This window comes from Xiphophorus hellerii, chromosome 1, assembly GCF_003331165.1.
Source record: "Xiphophorus hellerii strain 12219 chromosome 1, Xiphophorus_hellerii-4.1, whole genome shotgun sequence".
NCBI lineage: Eukaryota > Metazoa > Chordata > Actinopteri > Cyprinodontiformes > Poeciliidae > Xiphophorus > Xiphophorus hellerii.
In genome coordinates this window covers 15945201-15962818 of record NC_045672.1, presented here as the reverse complement: position 1 = coordinate 15962818, position 17618 = coordinate 15945201, and the positions used below count along the sequence as shown (strand labels likewise).

At 40.9% G+C, this 17618-nt stretch overlaps 2 protein-coding genes across 4 annotated transcripts in view; one reads left to right on the top strand and one right to left on the bottom strand.

The window, feature by feature from the left end:
- arhgef25a (Rho guanine nucleotide exchange factor (GEF) 25a) overlaps positions 1 to 13459 on the top strand; it is a 62035-nt gene extending 48576 nt beyond the window's left edge. For 2 of the 3 annotated variants that reach the window (XM_032574430.1, XM_032574447.1), the window contains 12 exons: positions 344 to 410; positions 781 to 884; positions 1120 to 1189; positions 5570 to 5659; positions 5935 to 6027; positions 6441 to 6491; positions 6584 to 6661; positions 6758 to 6949; positions 7218 to 7398; positions 8680 to 8909; positions 9122 to 9247; positions 10909 to 13459. In XM_032574430.1, the coding sequence (XP_032430321.1) occupies positions 344 to 410; positions 781 to 884; positions 1120 to 1189; positions 5570 to 5659; positions 5935 to 6027; positions 6441 to 6491; positions 6584 to 6661; positions 6758 to 6949; positions 7218 to 7398; positions 8680 to 8909; positions 9122 to 9247; positions 10909 to 11034 (1408 nt within the window). In that variant the 3' untranslated portion in view covers positions 11035 to 13459. The remainder of the gene's footprint in view (positions 1 to 343; positions 411 to 780; positions 885 to 1119; positions 1190 to 5569; positions 5660 to 5934; positions 6028 to 6440; positions 6492 to 6583; positions 6662 to 6757; positions 6950 to 7217; positions 7399 to 8679; positions 8910 to 9121; positions 9248 to 10908) is intronic. The other variant, XM_032574439.1, reaches the window with a different exon arrangement.
- Positions 13460 to 13828: 369 nt separating this feature from the next.
- sp5l (Sp5 transcription factor-like) lies at positions 13829 to 16798 on the bottom strand. The gene is made up of 2 exons (XM_032574458.1): positions 16333 to 16798; positions 13829 to 16024 (listed from the first exon to the last, which is right to left on the bottom strand). The coding sequence occupies exons 1-2, from the start codon at positions 16384 to 16386 to the stop codon at positions 14978 to 14980; spliced, it is 1101 nt and encodes a 366-aa protein (XP_032430349.1). The 5' UTR covers positions 16387 to 16798; the 3' UTR covers positions 13829 to 14977.
- Positions 16799 to 17618: the final 820 nt, after the last annotated feature.

The following is a 17618-nucleotide window of genomic DNA, read 5'->3' as shown; positions in this document are numbered from 1 at the left end:
CTGAACTCTTTCAAGTGACATTTGAGGCTTGTTGCTGTTCTTTAGGAGACACTGAAAAGGGATCAAAAACCTGCGAGTGTCCACTTTTTGTGTGTGCACAGCTGATTTCCTGTTTGCTGACTTCAAAACCTTTGCAAGATGTTCTGCTAAATTAGATCCATTCAAGTAAAAATGCACCAGCTGAAAAGCGCCTGCGTTTTTCTCTGCGACATCCAGAAATCTGGGAACTGAGTGTTTTTTTGAAAGGCAAAAGGAAAATTCTTTAAATTATCAAAGTGCCGTCATGTGCTTTAAGATGTGAAATAACTTCAGAAACACTAATCGTCTCTGTCTGCTCCTCCAGGTATGTACTGAATGAGCTTATAGAGACAGAGAAGGACTATGTGGCAGACCTGGGGCTCATAGTGGAGGTAAACCTCACAGTCTGCACTGACATTCATCCACCCAGTCTATCAAAGAGAGGTCCAAATCCTAATCATCGCAATCCCTTCACTTCACTCCACGCTTTGGTCTGCTTCCATCCCACCGTCTCCAGTTCTAAGCAGATTTCATGAATTATAAGCCTAAGGAGTATTATATTACGGTGCAATCCATCTCCCGTTGCCTTAAATAGCAGCAGATATTTTGGTTTAGAGAGGAATTCTTGCCATCTGAAAGTTAATAAAAGCTTAGCATTATCTGGTGTGGGATTGCTGCTCTTTGCTGTAATGACTTAGTTATGCACTGCTGGTATGATCAGCTTTTTTTGTTTGTTTGGTTTGCTTGTTCGTCCTTTTGCAGGGCTACATGGCTACAATGAGTTCCAGAGGTGTTCCAGAGGGTATGAAAGGAAAGGACAAGATTGTTTTTGGAAACATTCACCAAATATATGACTGGCACAAAGAGTGAGTTGCAAGTATTTAAGGATTTTTCTTCCATTTAAAGAATGTTGGAAGCTCCGTGTTTCAAAGCAGACAAAGTGAAAGGAAAACGGCAGTCTGCGGGGTGTAATGCGTTTGTGTCTCAGTGGAAAACGAAGGAACAAAAGTTCATGAAGCAAATCTGAACTTCCGTTTTGGGAGGATGATTGTGTTTGTGTGTGTGCGTGCCTGAATGTGTGTGTGTTTCTTTTTTGTGCAGCTACTTCCTGGAAGAGCTGGAGAAGTGCTTGGAGGAGCCAGAAAACCTGGCTCAGCTTTTTAGTAAACATGTGAGTACATTTAAACATCATGTAGGCATATACATACATGCATATTAGAGGAGTAGGTGGGTCTGTGTCTGTTTCCTTGCTGCTTTGGGTGTGATGGAAAAGAAAGGAAAGAAAACAGACGTGGCTCTTTCCTTTCCTCGCTCCACTCCCAGCCTGGCTCTTTCCATTTCCCTCTCACTGATACTTCTCAGTCAGGTTGGGCTTTTAGCAACAGTACTCAGTGAAATGACTTACCGGCTGATCTAACAGTCTGGACTGGTGAGAAAGAAAAGAAAGCTTTTTGATGTAAAACTCTCCCCCCCCAAATAACTTGACATAGATCTGTTTACCCGGTCAAGAATCAAGCAAAAAAAAAAAAAAAAAACAAGATGTGGAGGAGAAAGTTTCACTTTTAATCACATATCTTACGTATATACATACATAAAATTATCTTTTTATTACTAAAGCAGTAGCGGTTTTCTGATAGTGACAGCAACAAACCTACACATTGGCTGATCTTCCCATCCTACCTCAATTTGATACAGGAGGAAAAAAAACAGCATTTTGTAGCCATAGTTTTTTCTTTTTCATCAATTATGGAGAATTAGTCAAAAATTCTCAAATCTCACCCATAATCTAACCTGGTCTTGCATTATTGTCTGGACACTTTTTATTTAATTCTGTTTCATTCATTTCACATTTATTTTCACCCCTTGTTTAGGCATATTTACTTTCCTAAAATGTTACCATTTAAAACCAAGACTCAAACCAAAATAACTCAGTGTTATTTTGGTTTGGTATAACTTGCATTATATCATAGAAAATTACTTACATTTTTTGGTTGTCAAGGAAGAAATGAAGCATCCACATGGCAGGAAGGAGTTGACACATGACCGGTGTGAAAGATCTTATTTCATACTTGGAAAAGTCAGGTATGAAATGAAAGTGATAATAGGAAGGCCTAATCTGCAACCCAAACCAACCAAAAAACTGACAAAACCAACCAAACAAAAACGCAGGCCAGACAAAAACTTATGAGTCAAACCATTTTGCTTCCTGGTCAGCATGCTGCTGCATCAGACCTTTCAATAAAGATGAGAGTTCAGAAAAACTTTGTGCCTCAGGGCGCTGCTCACCGGAAGCTTCTGGCTGGTTTTCCTCATCAAAGGCCTCGTCTGTGGAACAATCCACTGGCCCCAGATGCCTCCTTGTCTTGGCTGATTTCGGCATATCCGTCACCTATCGGCCTGGAACCACCGCTGCCACCATTTGTAAAATAGTGTGGTCAAGGAGCCACAAGGTGAACAAAAACGCACCAGCCACCAGTTTCCAGAGCCTTCTGATTAATTTTTATTTGCTTCTTCACACTCTGACAACCATCTTTTCTCCTGAGCTTCCCAAAAACACTCTTTTTATAGCCAATTGGCAACACACCTGCACATGAGTGGACCAAACCACAATTAAACAGGTAAAAAAAACAAAACAAAACAAAAAAGTCTAAACAGAAACAAAAATACAATTATTAATCTAATTTACAAACTTATCTACATAATGAAATAGTCTGCAAAATAAACCCGGTAAGATAACTCAAAAAGTTACTTTAAAGAAAAACAAACAGATCAATATTCAAAGAAAACCCTCTAATTGGTAGAACCCAGCAAGGCAATCAGTGACATCATCTAGCCATTTAAGCAGGAAATACTGGGCTGGCCCCTCCCATACTCCTGCCCTGCTGCAGATCTACAAGAGACAAACAATGGTAAGTAAAAAGAAACACAAATACCATGAAGATACTCTGAAACAAAATAAACAAGTTCAACCAATAGTAAATGTATCAGAAATAAGAATAAGGGACAAGTGGTGAACACAAACTGAGTTAGCAAGAGAAGAGCATGCAGAAATTCAAAGAAATAGAACAAAATGTAATAAAATAATAGGTTAAAGTTTTGGAGTTACGACCACAAAAGCTGTTTCACTTGTGACTGTGCAACATATGTCTGGAACAATTAAAGGCATCTGGTCTACTGAACCCGAGGGAAAGCATAGTTAAGACGGCTACAAAGGATCAGACAGATAAAATGGACCACAATTAGAAAAAAATGTATTCAAAGCAAAATTAAAAATGCATTTGGAAACCAAGATGCATCGATGTGCCTTTTGTGTGTTTGTACCAGTTAAACATCCCGTCCTGGCATTTTGTACCAGTTCAAGAACAGAAAATTGAGTAATTCCAAAAAGAAAAACATTTTCATCAATCATAGATTATACAAGCACTTATTATTGTGCCAAAGTTTCTTGTAGACATACATGGATTTATTTTTCAAAAGAAAGATTGTACCACTCTGTTTCCATGACATTAATGTTTAGGAAAAAATAAGAAAATCAATTTTCACACCCGAATTTGTGGGGACACCTTCCCCACATGAGGCCAGAGAGGGACACAAAAGGTCCAGCTGGACAATAACATGTTTTCAGGATTGTTTTAGTTAAAAAATTAAGAAGATCCATACCATTCATCAACCTCTCTGTTAATGAAAGGCTGGCACACAGAAAAACCTACAGTACATGCAATAATACTGCTGTCCTCCACAATACCAAAAAAATGACAGTTGTCCATTGTCTTCCACGTACCATTGAAATGTATCATGATCTCTTTTTTTAACAAATGAGGAGCAATCATTACACACCATGACAGACATTTGCTGAAATGAACAGTCACCAACGTGCTCCAGTGGAAAAATTAACTTGGTAATACTCATCATTAAAAGTAAAAGAATAAATTACATTTTTGGAATATTTTTATTAAGTGGAAACAGATTAATGTACAAAGAAGAAGACCAAATGTCCTTCCCTGGGGAGGACTGCTGTGTTGACGCAAAATCCTCTGTCTGAAACTTAGAACCATTGGGAAGCTGAAGAGATGATCTTCAGTCACAATGGGGTCACATGGGGAATAAAATTAGATTCATGTGTATTGGTTAAGTAGTGGCACATGCAGTCTAGGCAGACATGAACGGCCAATTCAACTAGCTCGACTTTGCTTCTGCTTCAAACATAATTAAGTCAAAGATCTCTTCCTCTTTCCCGCTTTGTTCACTCGTTCTCTTATTGAAGCTCCTTTTGGAATCCAGAGAGACTTAGCCCACCGGATAATCAACTTAAAAGGCCGGTGGGGGATTAATAAAAAGCTCCAACTAAATCTAAGCACGGTGTCAAACTGTGAAAACAAGCAGACTGGGAACAAGGCCCTAATGAAAAGCAGAAAGCTCGAGCCGCTTTTAACAAGATCCGTGTCACCAATATGCGCCATGTGTGCTCACTTACACACAAGCAGCTTGCAACACGTGTGAAAACAGATTTATACTGAGTACTGGAAGGCAGACACAGAACAGCCTTTCATACGTGGACGGCGGCTGTTTACATGCGGCCCATAGTCTGCAGATCTGGGCGGGCTGGTTGCTAGGTGCTGTTATACATCGACAGGCTCTGGTTACACTGAAGGGTGGCTTGGGTAAATTATACATAACCTGGTGCTCATTTACATGTAAAGCCATTAGTTCTCTCAGCGCTGCCATATCTGCTCTCCCATGCCAATTAGTTACAGAAGAGTAGGCACTACCAGACAGAGTCAGCTTCAAAGGCGCTGCACTTGCAGACAAATCATTGTTGTTCTGCCTGCCTTTCATCCCAAACAGCAGCCAGACTAAGCACACATTGAAAAACAGTTTCCTTTTCTCTTCACTTTCGGAGGCATTTCGTATGGTTGTGCTGCTATCAAAGAAACATTGTTCCCCCACTGGGACTCAAATTGGTATAATATTAGGAATAGATAATTACGAAAATACAGTAACAAAATGACATACATGACTTTTAATTAATTTTGAGAACAAAGCAGTAGTACAAATATTTCAATTTACAAAATATTTAAAAGGGTAACATACAATTGACTGCTAAAGCTTAAGAAAAAAGGAATTAGTCTGAAAAAATACAAAAATTCAGAAAAGCTTAGAGTAAATTCCCCCTTTTGCTAATTCTCACCACATTTCATAATCACGTGTCGACATTTCGCACCCACAAGCCGATCACTTCTTATCATTACCATTGCATAGACCTTCATTTCTTTAGGCAGTAACATATTAAGGTAAATATAAATAAGTTCAATGCACAAAACAGAGATGTGTAATGAGCAATACCAATAATTCACATACATATGCATAAGACAACTTGATTTATGAAATACTCAAAATGCTGTGATAAAATAAGAGAAATGTGTGATTTGCTTTTAGGGGAATTTGTTATAATTTCATTGTTTTTTGAAAGCCAACAGTAGCATTTACTAATCTGTACCAACATTCATTTTGAGAGTTTTTTATTTATTTATTTTTTGGTCTTGGTTTTCAGGAGCGACGTCTCCATATGTACGTTGTGTACTGCCAGAACAAGCCCAAGTCAGAACATATTGTCTCAGAGTACATTGAGACCTACTTTGAGGTGAGAAAAATCTGCTCTTACTCCGGAAAAATGAACAATTTAATCTGTTTGCGGTTTTCGTTTTGTCTCAGCAGCAGTTTACTGTCACATTCTAAATTTTAGCATGCACCGATGTCTCTGCTATGTTTAACACATGTTTACGTGAATCCCTTTACAGCTGCCACCTCATTTTTGGTGTCTATCCCTAATCACTTTGAGTTAGATTACGCAAGTCATCAATCAGAGGTCGTGTTTTGAGATGTTGCTGACATGTGAATTGCTGTTTTTCTTTCTAGGAGCTCAGACAGCAGTTGGGACATAGACTGCAGCTCAATGACCTGCTCATCAAACCTGTCCAGAGGATCATGAAGTACCAGCTTCTGCTGAAGGTGACAAATGGGTCATTGCTTCGCCACTGACCAACACACCAGCAACCCAAGCACATGCACAGAGCAGTTGTCAGAACACACACAGCTATGGCATGGGGGCTTATGTAAACATTGTGTGCCTAAAACATCAAGACACACACTGAGCATATTGTCTGTCAGGCTGCTTTCCACTAACAGAGGAAGAGGCAAATTACAGAATGGGACTCCCTCCCTGCCAGATGATTCAAACAATAACATGTAAATGTCTTTTCTGGTCAGTTGTATAAAGCTCTTGCTTCTTTAAAACTTTACTTTATTGTACTCTAATGAATGAATGAATTAAACACCCATAAACAGACCACCAGATATCCTCGCTTTACTCTGGGTAGTAAACCTGTAATGCTCCGGTGACCGTGCTGTGTTTGTTTCTACAGGACCTTTTGACGTATTGTATCAAAGCTGGGAAGGACACTAAAGAGTTAGAGGTGAGAGTCCTGATGGAAACATTCATGATTTGAAGATATTTTGTGAATGTGAGTGTCCAAGACAACAACTCTTATTCTTGTCTCGCACACAGAAAGCGGTGGAGGTGATGTGCTTGGTGCCAAAACGTTGCGATGACATGATGAATGTGGGCAGATTACAAGGCTTTGAGGTTTGTCTTTGCAGCAGCTTTTTCCCTGCATACGGTACAAGAGAAGCAACACTTTTCGTCTTTTTTTTTTTGTTTCTTTTTATGTTTGTGTACCAGGGAAATATCACAGCCCAGGGCAAGCTGCTTCAGCAGGAAACTTTCACTGTCACAGAGCAGGACAGTGGCTTTCTATCTCGAGCCAAGGAGAGACGAGTCTTCCTGTTTGAGCAGCTGGTAATCTTCAGTGAGCCCATTGACAAGAAGAAAGACTTCTCCATCCCTGGATACATCTTTAAAAACAGCATCAAGGTGTGTGCTTTTCCGTCCTCCATGAAGTCATGCAGGATGTAACAAAAAAACAAAACAAAACAACAAAATGCCTAGAAGTAAAAAATCGCAACACCCACCCAGGTTGCGAGTTACACAACAGATTTGTATCACACTAATTCTTCCCCCCGAATTAGCATGTTGTGTAACTCCTCATTATGAAGTCTCCAGAGAATCACACGAGTTATTTAACAAGCGATTCAGCAGGATGTTATCCTCCCAGGTGTTAGTCAGATGTGTTGTTTTGCAGGTTAGCTGCCTGGGGGTGGAGCCCAGTGTTGATGGCGACGATACGCGTTTTGCACTGACCTCACGAAACCCAGATGGGAGCGTGGTGCGGTACCAGCTGCAGGGCTCCTCCGCTGAGATCTGCAGAGCTTGGGTTAACGACGTGGTTCAGATCCTGGAAAGTCAGCGCAACTTTCTTAATGGTACGATCAGCCTATGTTTGAATGACAGTTATTTATCTCTAGAAGTAATAAATCATTGATTTATTCATCAATCCCCGAGCATGTCATGAGATTATGTAGATAAGTAGATAAATGTTATGGGGATTTTTTGGCATTTCTTAAACACAATGACAAAACGTACACTGTATAAAAAGACAGACAATCATTGTTTTTGATGTCTGACATTAAATCATCCAAACATTAAGTCAGTAAGAATTATCAAAATAATTTTTTTAAATTAAATTTTAGGTTTACATTCAATAATAGTCCTAAACTTTTCAGTTATTTGTAATAGCCTTGATGATCACATCATGACTTATTTCACAGCATTTTAAGTTCAAATGAGGTAAGTCTGTGAAGGTATTCTAAATTTACAAAAACAAAATACCAAGAAGAAAAAGTTTGGTTTTATCCTTTGGTACAATTTCCATTTGAGCGAAAGAACCATGTTCATCTGTTCAGGCAAATACTGAAGCTTAAAAGCTCTCACTGAAAAGAATAATTCAGAATGATGTGACTATTTAGATAATTCTGAGTCAAACGGTTCCTTCATTGATCGCTCAGAAAGACTTTTGGGTGATTATTTTTCAAAAAGGGAGAGTTTTCTGTGGTGCAAACACATCGACAAACATTTCTCTGACTGACAATTTTAGATATGTTCTGTTCCTGAGCTGCCCGGGGTTTAACATCGACTTCACAGTCATAACACTTTTTAATGCAAAGCTTTTCACAGGACAGATTCTGTCTAAACATAACACTCATTAAGCACTCTTCACACATTGCCATGGAGGTGTAAAGCTTTATGAACCCACAAACATCTTACATTAAGTATTTTAGATGCATTTTGTTTTAATAAAATAAGCTTTGTGATAGATTTTGCAAAATGAAACAAATGTTTAAAGTGTTAGTGATTTGTGGATGTGGATAAAATGAATTGAGAACATGTTTTTAGTCATTGCAACCTCATGGACAGGGTTACCAAATATTTAATAAGTGCTCATAAACACCCTAGGATTGTTTATTTTGTAGGTGACGTTAACATCAATGAGCTTCTGTGTGTGAATCTGGACCAATAAATAATGGATTACTGCGTGTCATAACACTGCAATATCAAACGGAACAAGAACAACGTTGCCAGATAATTAATATGATTGGGCTTTTATCCTCTCACAAAATAAAAACAAGCATCTGCTTCATGCAATGCTCTTTAGCGCACTTGCGGAAATTTGCCAAAAAACTGACTGCGCTCCCTTTTTCTCTCAGCCTTACAATCACCAATTGAGTATCAGCGACGAGAGAGCAAGTCCAATAGCCTGGGCCGCAGCATGAGGCCCCCTCTGTCTGCTACGAGCACCCTGAGGCCCCACTCATCTGCCTCCATCGACCGCCACAAGCTTCCCTCCCTCCACTCTCACAACACCTCTCTGCCAACGCTCTACCTGCCGAGCCAAAGCCAGAGCCAAGGGCCGAGCGAGATGGTCTCGTTGAGGGTTGTAGGTATCTCAAGCTGTATCGCTCTGTGGGAAATGAAACTGCCGTTACCCGTTGCACACTGTTTCAGTGCATGCTGTGCCAGAAACTCTGTTTTTCAAGCTTTTGTGGCTGTATGTCTTAAATGTAGAAAGAAGAATAATAAAACAGCAAACTGCTTTGGGCATGACCTTCAGTAGTGAGTGATTCACCTTTTCCTTACCTACATCTGCAGGCCACTCCGGTCCCTGCTGACTCCCACACTGCTTCACCATCACACGTCCGACTGGGTCTCTCCGATCAGTCAAACTGTCCAGCTGTATCAAATGGGCTGTACACCCCGGCCACTCAGGGTGCACAGGTAGTGTATACATGCAATTGATTACGACGTTATTATGACCACTGAGCTGTGCAGTCAATAAGCAGGGTAACCGAACAAGCTGCAGAATTACACACCACAGAAAACAAGCCTGTGGGGAACTGCTTAGAGACCATGTTGCCACATCTAACAACAAATCCAATTTTCTGTTTAATGCTAATTAAACTGTAACTGCAACTCCTTCTGTAGACACAGACTGAGTGAAGAAATGTGTTTGACAAAAAGAGTTACACCTCCCCCTATTGGAGAACAAGTGCATCGACCAAATCTACTGCAGATTAGTAAGAAAACCGATGGACTATTAAAAAATAAGAATAAGTCAAGAAGTTTGAAGAAGTTCTGTTAACAGCAGCATTCTGTAAAGTTGTTTTTTGTTATCATCAAGAAGATGTACGTCTGTCATCATTAGGCTTTTGTCCTCAGAGGGCTGATGATGTTAAGCAAACAGGAAGTGGGCCTGGGCTACTTCCTGTCCACGAGATGCCTATCAAATATGCAAAACGGTTTCCCAGTCAGATGGGGTGTCAGATCCATCTACGGTGCTTTGGAAAGTATTCATAATCCTTGAACTTTTCTACGTTTTGTCACAATGCAACCACAAATCTTATGATATCTTATGTATACTACCAACCAAATGTGAATAATTGTAGAGAGAAAGAAAAAGGATGAAGAGTTCCCAATTTCTTTTTAGGAAAAATGAATCTGAAAATTTCGCTTTCATGCTTTATACGTCGAGAAACTGAATTTTCCGTCAATTCGTTTTGCAAAGCTCACTCCGAGAGCTGATGCAGCATATTTCTTCACTACCACATAGATAGAGATTTGTATGTACGCCAAAGAGCTCAATTTTGATTTCATCTGCCCAGAGCACCTTCTTCTGTGTTTGGTGCAAACTACAAATAAAACTTATTATGTTTTTTTTGTTGTTTTTTTTTCCACCAACAAAGTATTGTGCTAAAATTATGTATAAATGAGGCCTTGGAGCTGCAGAGTGCTTGAGTTATCATATGACTCTTGGCTGCTTTTCTCATTATACTCTTTATTCCTTGCCTGTCAATTTAGAATGGTTATTTCCTGGTGATACTGTAGCTATGCCCTATTCAGTGACGTCATAGTTGTATTTTCTGCCCACATTAAAATTATGCATTGCTGTTGTTCTATCAGGTGAAATCCTATTATGATCTACTAAAGTATCTGGCTGTAACGTGACAACGTTAAAAAAGTTTAAGAGGCATGGAAACTTTTACAAAATGCCTTACATGCTAAGCTTCTCACATGCACATAATTTTAATTTTGGTGCCTGAATATTTCCTTTACAGGCACCAATGAGGAAGGATTTCAAAGATGTATTATACATACAGAAAAAAAGTGATTTCTCTTACATCAGGGGTGCCCACAGTTGGTCCTCGACGGCCGGCATCCTGCACGTTTTAGTTCTCTCCCTGGTGGTAGTAACAACCTTTTCAGCATGTCAATGTTCTTCTTAGGCCTTCTAACGAGCCATCATTGGATCCTGCATGTTTTAGAGAACCAAAACATGCCGGATGCCGGCCCTCGAGGACCAACTTTGGGCACCCCTGTCTTACATTCTGGCTCCATTAGGGCCACTCAGTGCTTTGATCAGTGTTCCCTTTTTCCCCCAGCAGAGAGCAGTAGAGGGTTTCTACAGAGGCTCTGCTTCTGATGTGGTGACCCAGGCTTCTCTGTCAGGCCCCTCAGCCGGACGACGTCCCAGCAACCTAGCCCAGCTAGCCGAAGACGACCTGTGAACTCTTCTGAGTCAGGAGGACAACAGCTAACTAACGCTGTGAATACACCACTTGTGTACTTGTTCGCACACCTGAGGTGTATGCTTGTTGCGGGACTTCCTAGGAAACTGAAGTATAAAAGAGCAGTGGGCTATATATATCTATATATATATTTATATATATATATAGATATATATAAACTGCTTGGCTCCCTTTTAGAGAGCCACTTAAAAGGGAGGTGATGTGGCCTTGATCACCTTCAGTGAACAGCGAGAGCATCCAGCGCGATGCTGTTAGGCTCAGAATTATAAAACACTCCGTGATATGACAATTTCTGCTTTCTACCTTCTGTTTTTTTTGTTGTTGTTTGTTTGTTTTCTTTTGAAGAGTTTGTATTCCTCTCTTTGAAAGGGATGGAGCGAAATCTTGGATAATTCCATTCCTAATTGGGGCAATCACTGGAGCTAAGTGTGTGCCTGAATGTGTGTTTGTGACAATGACTTGTGGATATGTCTGTGTACATGAGAGCGGGCAAGGAGCGCCTCTTCTTGTCTCCTCTGCAAATTTCTTTAAGTTTCATTCTGATACCCTGCAATGGAGACAACCCCATTTATATTCTTTTTTTTTTTTTTTTATTTCCCTGCTGACTCCTGAGTTTGCTGTTTATGTTAACAAACACGGGAAAGCCGGAACATTTGACGTGGTCATCGCAAGAACTTTATTTTCTCAAATTTCATTGAAAAGTGAGGAACTTTCTTTGTTGCAACAGTGTTGAGGGGCGCCCTGTGTGCTCCAATATTCTGTTTGACCGGCCTCCCTTTGATCTGGACAAGAAGGCATACGGGAGCCCTCTGGAGGTTCTTTGTGGGTATGACGTCACCCCAGATTTCTTTTTCCCCTCTTTGGGCAACTCCTCAAGAGTTAAAAACGCATCCATAGAGACTCACCCAAAGTGTTGCATGCAAAATCTCCTAGGTCGTCACTGACTGGAGAAATGCCACATTACACCTATCTTTTGTGAACCTTAAATAAGAAATGATATTAAAAAAATGTAAGTTATACTATAAGTCAATTCTTGTCATGTCAAGACCCTCGTTCTATAACTTTTGCCCTCATGGATCATATACTGTACATACCATAAAAAAAGCGTACTTTAACACAGCCACTTGAAGGATGAACTATGACCCTGGTATGCCAAGAACTCTCATCTGTCCAGCTGGTTGTTTGCATGATTCTTCTTCCTAAAAAGTGCCAAAAACAACAGCAGCTCAGCAATTGGGATGTTTTGTGTCCTTACTATAGGGTTCGGCTTGCCATTCCTCTTTCAAATAAAGAATCAAAGATATTAATTACTGTTAGCGTTTAAAAAAAAACCAGGAGTTGCAAAATGAGAAGAGCTCTCCTATTTGTGGCCACTAGGGGTCCCTAAAGACTTTCGACTCCAGTTCAGTTAGATCATACAGCTGCACCAAAGATCAAAAGGCCTCACATTTCACGTCCAAAAGATACTTGGGAAATCTTTTCACAAAAACAACAAAACAAACTATCATTCACTTTGAAAACAAAACAATCCAGAAAGATAGGACATTGGCCGATTTTGACTTCAGTTTATTTTACAGAGCTCTTATTGGAATGACTGATCAGTCAGTTTTGCATGAAACACACAAAGGAATACCTCTACAGAGAACCAAAAGTAACAGGTGTAATACAGAGAGAAGGCTGGTTGATGTCACATTTGAGCGACTAGAAGGAGTTGTATCATATAAAATAAAAGTGTCTTTTTGAAACTGAGCAAAATGTGTGGGTTTATGTGTCAGAGTCTCTTCAGTTTCTTCCAAAATTAATACAAGGATTTTGTCATGCAACAAGTTTACTTTATTTTTCTTTGTTTACTTGTGAACTCTAAGTCTATTTGTGAACTCAAATGTGTTTTAATACACGTCTGGCGTGTTGTAACATTCACAGATATTTACTAATTAATGCTATCCCTTAAAATGGCTTTTCTAAGTGCTGCTGTCTCCGCTTTAATGTTTGAACTCATCTGTTCATAGTACTACCTTAAATAAAGTCAGATGGTCAGATTTGCATTAGCAACAAGTTCTGCAGACTGTAAGTCTGAATGCTGCAAGAACTCTGAATGTCTACATCGGCTAGGTTTCTGTTCCAGTGACTGGAATGACTCTAAATAACTTTTAAAATGTCATCACCGTGACATTATCATCAGTTATGCTGTCATTGCTGAAAATTCGTGCTATAATTAATAGAAATAGAGCTAATTTCCATAAAGTTTGGATTGACAGTACTGTACTTGACTTTTGATATCTGTGCAGTACTAGTCTGGCCGCACTGCTCTCAGTCACACTGTGGACTCTGCTGTTGCAATAAAGAAAAAGAAGTGTTTTCCACTCACTCACAGAATCGATTTAACTGCATGCCAGGGCTTTTTTTCTAGAATAAATTTCAGGTTATTTGACTTGGCCCTGGGGGTTTCTGCACAGGCGATTCTCACTCTGATTGCATGAAAATAAACCGATGGCAGCAATAAAGTACAAATGTCGCTTTGGAATCACTCGGCCTCCACTGTGGGACCCCTAACAAAGACAACATATTTCACTTATTTTCGCTTCCCGCCAGAGGAAGTTGAAACAAAGAGAAGAAACCCCTGGATGATCAGACATCTGGTTGGCTGGCCACCTGAATAAAGCCTCATTCTAGGCTGTAAAAGCAGAGCCCATCGTAACACGGCCGTGATATATGGAGGTCTTGGGTGGGAGGAAGGAGGGAGGGAGGGAAGGAGGGAGGGAGGGAGGGGAGTATTAACTTTCACAAGGGTGCAAAATCAAAGGGAGTTCCTGTCACCACAGAGGGGTCTCGGGCAACAGGGGTCCCATTCACAGGGAATTCCTCTTCACTGCCCCTGTGATGCAGCTGTTGACTCAATCCTCTTTATTGGGAAAAAAAAGAGAGAAGAAAACACTCATTAAAAAGCCACATGACTGTGAACTTGATTGCAGCGGGCGGCGCAATCGGCCCCCCATCAATGGCATGAGTATTTACTTTGAGGTGTGAAAATCTTTGAACAGCCCCAGCATGTTGGGTGTTTTTTAGGAGCTTCTTCCTTCACACTGGCATCACAATGGACAGCATTTGTATTCTAAAAGCAATCAAATTACCATCGAAACAAAATGCTAGATCTTTCCAAATGGACAAAACTGGTGAGAAAGTTAAACTCTACAAAACTCAGGAATGATGCAATAAGAAACTATTTTTCTTTTTTTTCCATGACAGTGTTTATTCAAATTTACATGCTGCCAAAACCCAAATAAAATCGTTCAGAATAGTTTTACATAACTTACAAACAATTTAAAGTTTAAAAGGATTGATCTGCAGCGTATTTTATCACGTTGCCTCTTAAAAACAGACAAATCAAAGAGTTCAAATTTCCAAACAATTTCTGGGCTTCAGTTGGGCAAATCCGGAATGAAAACCGAGTTAAGATTTGCAATTCCCCCCCCCCCCCCCCCCCCAACAATTTCAGAGATAATTGCAGTTTTCCAGCTAAGGCATACATTTATATTCAACTTAATTCTTTAGAGCACATATTAAGGTAGAACCCTATCATCAGCTGTTTAACATAGTCAAATATTTACACAATAAAGTCTGAAAAAATAGACTTTCACACCAGTTGAAATTTAAATAAGATTTACATAATGAATATCAAAGGCTCTTTAATCCTTCAAGCTGAACTATCACAATATCACTGCGAAAGCTTCATCTTAGGGTCAAAAAACAATCAGAATTTCACTCAACCAAAGTCCAGGTTAGTTCAAAAGCAGGATTCTGACAAGGAAGAATAACATTCAGGGAGCGCTTACCCTGTAGTGCAAATCTATGGCAGTAAATGTGATTCCCACAGTTATATATATTTTTTGTTCTTGCTTTATTTTAATCTGCATAAAGCGGATCACTCTCTTTTAATACTAGCGAGCATTGGGTCTGAGCCCTGAGGGGGCTGCCCGGACCGACCCTTCCTGCTCTGGTGGGTTTTCACGTGTTTGGACAGGTGGTCGCTCCTCATGAACCTCTTGCCGCACTGCTGGCACCCGAACCTCTTCTCCCCGGTGTGCGTGCGGAGGTGCCGCTGCAGCTCGTCCGAGCGCGTGAAGCTCTTGCCGCAGAAGAGCCAATTGCAGATGAAGGGCCTTTCCCCGGCGTGCCAGCGCAGGTGCGCCTTCAGGTGGGAAGTCTTCTTGTACACTTTGCCGCACTCCGGGATGTGGCAGATGTGCAGTCTCTTCTTGCCGAACTCCAGCCCCCCGCTGTTCGTCTGGCAGTTCGGACACTTGCATCGCCGGCAGCGGCGCGTGGAGCTCAGCAAACCCTTGGAGGTGCCCTGGAGGAGAGCGGCTATCTGCGGCTGGTGGCCCAAAACCAGCTGCCTGCCCAGGGAGAAGGGATGGTTGGCTGGAGCACTGTTGGTTTGTGGGAGGCTCCACCACTGCTGCCCGTCCTCCACGTGGCCGCCCGAGAGGTGATGCCTGGCGGAGGAATTCTGCAGAAAGCTGGGGAAGTTTTGCCCCACGCTGTTGTGTTGGGGGTAATAGGGGCTGCTGGACTGCGGCTGCGAAGACAGCACCTTAACAGGGGACAGTTCGAAGGAGTAGGAGGACGCAGGTTCAGCCGGTGGGGTCAGAGGCAGCTCGTGGTGGTGATGATGAGGATGGTGGTGGTGGTGATGATGGTGGTGACCCAGGCCGGACTGCATGTGCCCAGGAAACTGCACCTTGGGCACCGTGAAAGTCATCTGGTGCGTGCTGAGGGCAGTACTGGGGGCTATGTCGTTGCTCCATAGCTGAAACATTCCAGATGTGGAACTGACCGTGCCTTCGTAGGGAAACTGTGACCCATCCGAGCCCATGGTGCTGCCCACCTGCCAGGCCTGGCTGCAGGTGGTGGCCAGGAAGGAGAGGGCGTTGGGCGCTCCCTCCGGAGAGGAGCTGGGCGTCCGGTCCTGTGCGGTGAAACACAAACGCATTACCATTAGGAAAAGTTATGTTGTTTTACCTTTTTTTTTTTTTTTTTAAATAAATATTTTCAAAAAGTTGGCCAAATTCAATTAAAAAGTAGAAATCGACATTTTTACACAAAAACTTGAGTCGTTTTGAAATATGTATATAGATATAGATAAAGAAAGGTGATAACTGGAAATATATATATTTGTATATAATGTGCAAAGGCTAAGAACAGCACAGTCAAAGGGGAACAATGCAGAGGAAATCCAACATAAAGTGATACCAGTTAAAGACAAAAGAAGCAAACCTGCAGGAAGGTGTGTAAAAAGTTGTCAGTCCTCTGTATCGTGAGCGCAGCCATCTGTCCTCGCGCTCCTGTTCCCCACCCGCAGCACAAACTGCTCCGAGAACGCACGGAATATGAAACTATCGCTGGAGATGCGGCAGAATGCGCGCATCAAGATTTTTTTTAATTTTTTTTATTATTATTTCTAATTTTTTTTTAAACACTCCGACTCTGGGAAATCCTGTTTCATTCAAATGTTCCGGGTAAAAAAAAAAAAAAGTATTTTCTGTTCGCGGTCAGTTGAGCCAGCTGAAGTTACCAACAGAGGCGCGCGCGCTGCAAAAATCCAGTGCGAACAACTCAAAGACGCGCGAGCCGCATCTTCTCTTTATAGAGAGAAAAGATCCTCTCAACGGGGTCTCCAGTATGATGCAGGCGAGCCCATCAATAGAGTGGGGATGAGACGGAGGAAGCAGGAGGGGGGTCGTGTTAGGTGAAGGGGTGGGCTACTCATAATTTCACTCAATTTCAACCAAATGCTGACCCCGAGAACTGACTCCTCCTCCAATTGTTCTGACAAAAAGACTTTGATTAAAAAAAACAAAACAAAAACAAAACAAAAAACAAAAACATCTCACTGAATATTTTCTCCTCCACGGTGTTTTTCTTCACTGGACATGTTGTGGCTGCTCTCATCTTAGAAAGAAGAAAAAGGAAGTAGCCCACACATGTAGGCCCCACACACTAAATGAATTTTAGAAAGTGTTGAATAGTAACAGCTAAGTAAATTTAATTTTAATCAAGCGTATTAGTTTGTAATGTAAGGTTTATTAATTATTAGGTTCAGTCGTTGGTTTTAGCAGTAAATCCAACAGATATTCGGATTATAAATCAGATGAAGATGTTCTTCATTCTAATGTCAAGCAAAAAATGGCATGCTTGATAAAATTTCTGTTTTGGAGAAAGAATTTGAGTTTTTATCCAGTTTTAGCTAGCTTAGTGACAATGCTAATGCTAAAGACAAATCTGCACGTAAATTGAGCTTTTTAACCCTTCAAGCAGCTATTTCTAATGCATGACACATCTTAGCTGTGTTCCTGTAAATGTTAACATGCCATCATCTCATTTCTTTATTTCCAAAAAGTTTATATCCAACTTCAACTAGTTTAATGGCAGCACCAATGTCAACATCAAACGTACTGGCAGGCTAACGTGAGGCATGCCAGCATGTTGGATTAGATTTAGAAAATGTTATCACTAATAGTTATATTACATCTTATACCTTCACTACTAACATTTTTTGTTTT

Excerpts from the sequence above, each read along its gene's own strand:
- sp5l (XM_032574458.1), bottom strand. The coding sequence starts at position 16,386 with ATGGCTGCGCTCACGATACAGAGGACTGACAACTTTTTACACACCTTC. Across the intron at positions 16,025-16,332 it reads TTTTACACACCTTCCTGCAG|GACCGGACGCCCAGCTCCTC; the intron begins GTTTGCTTCTTT and ends TTCACCGCACAG.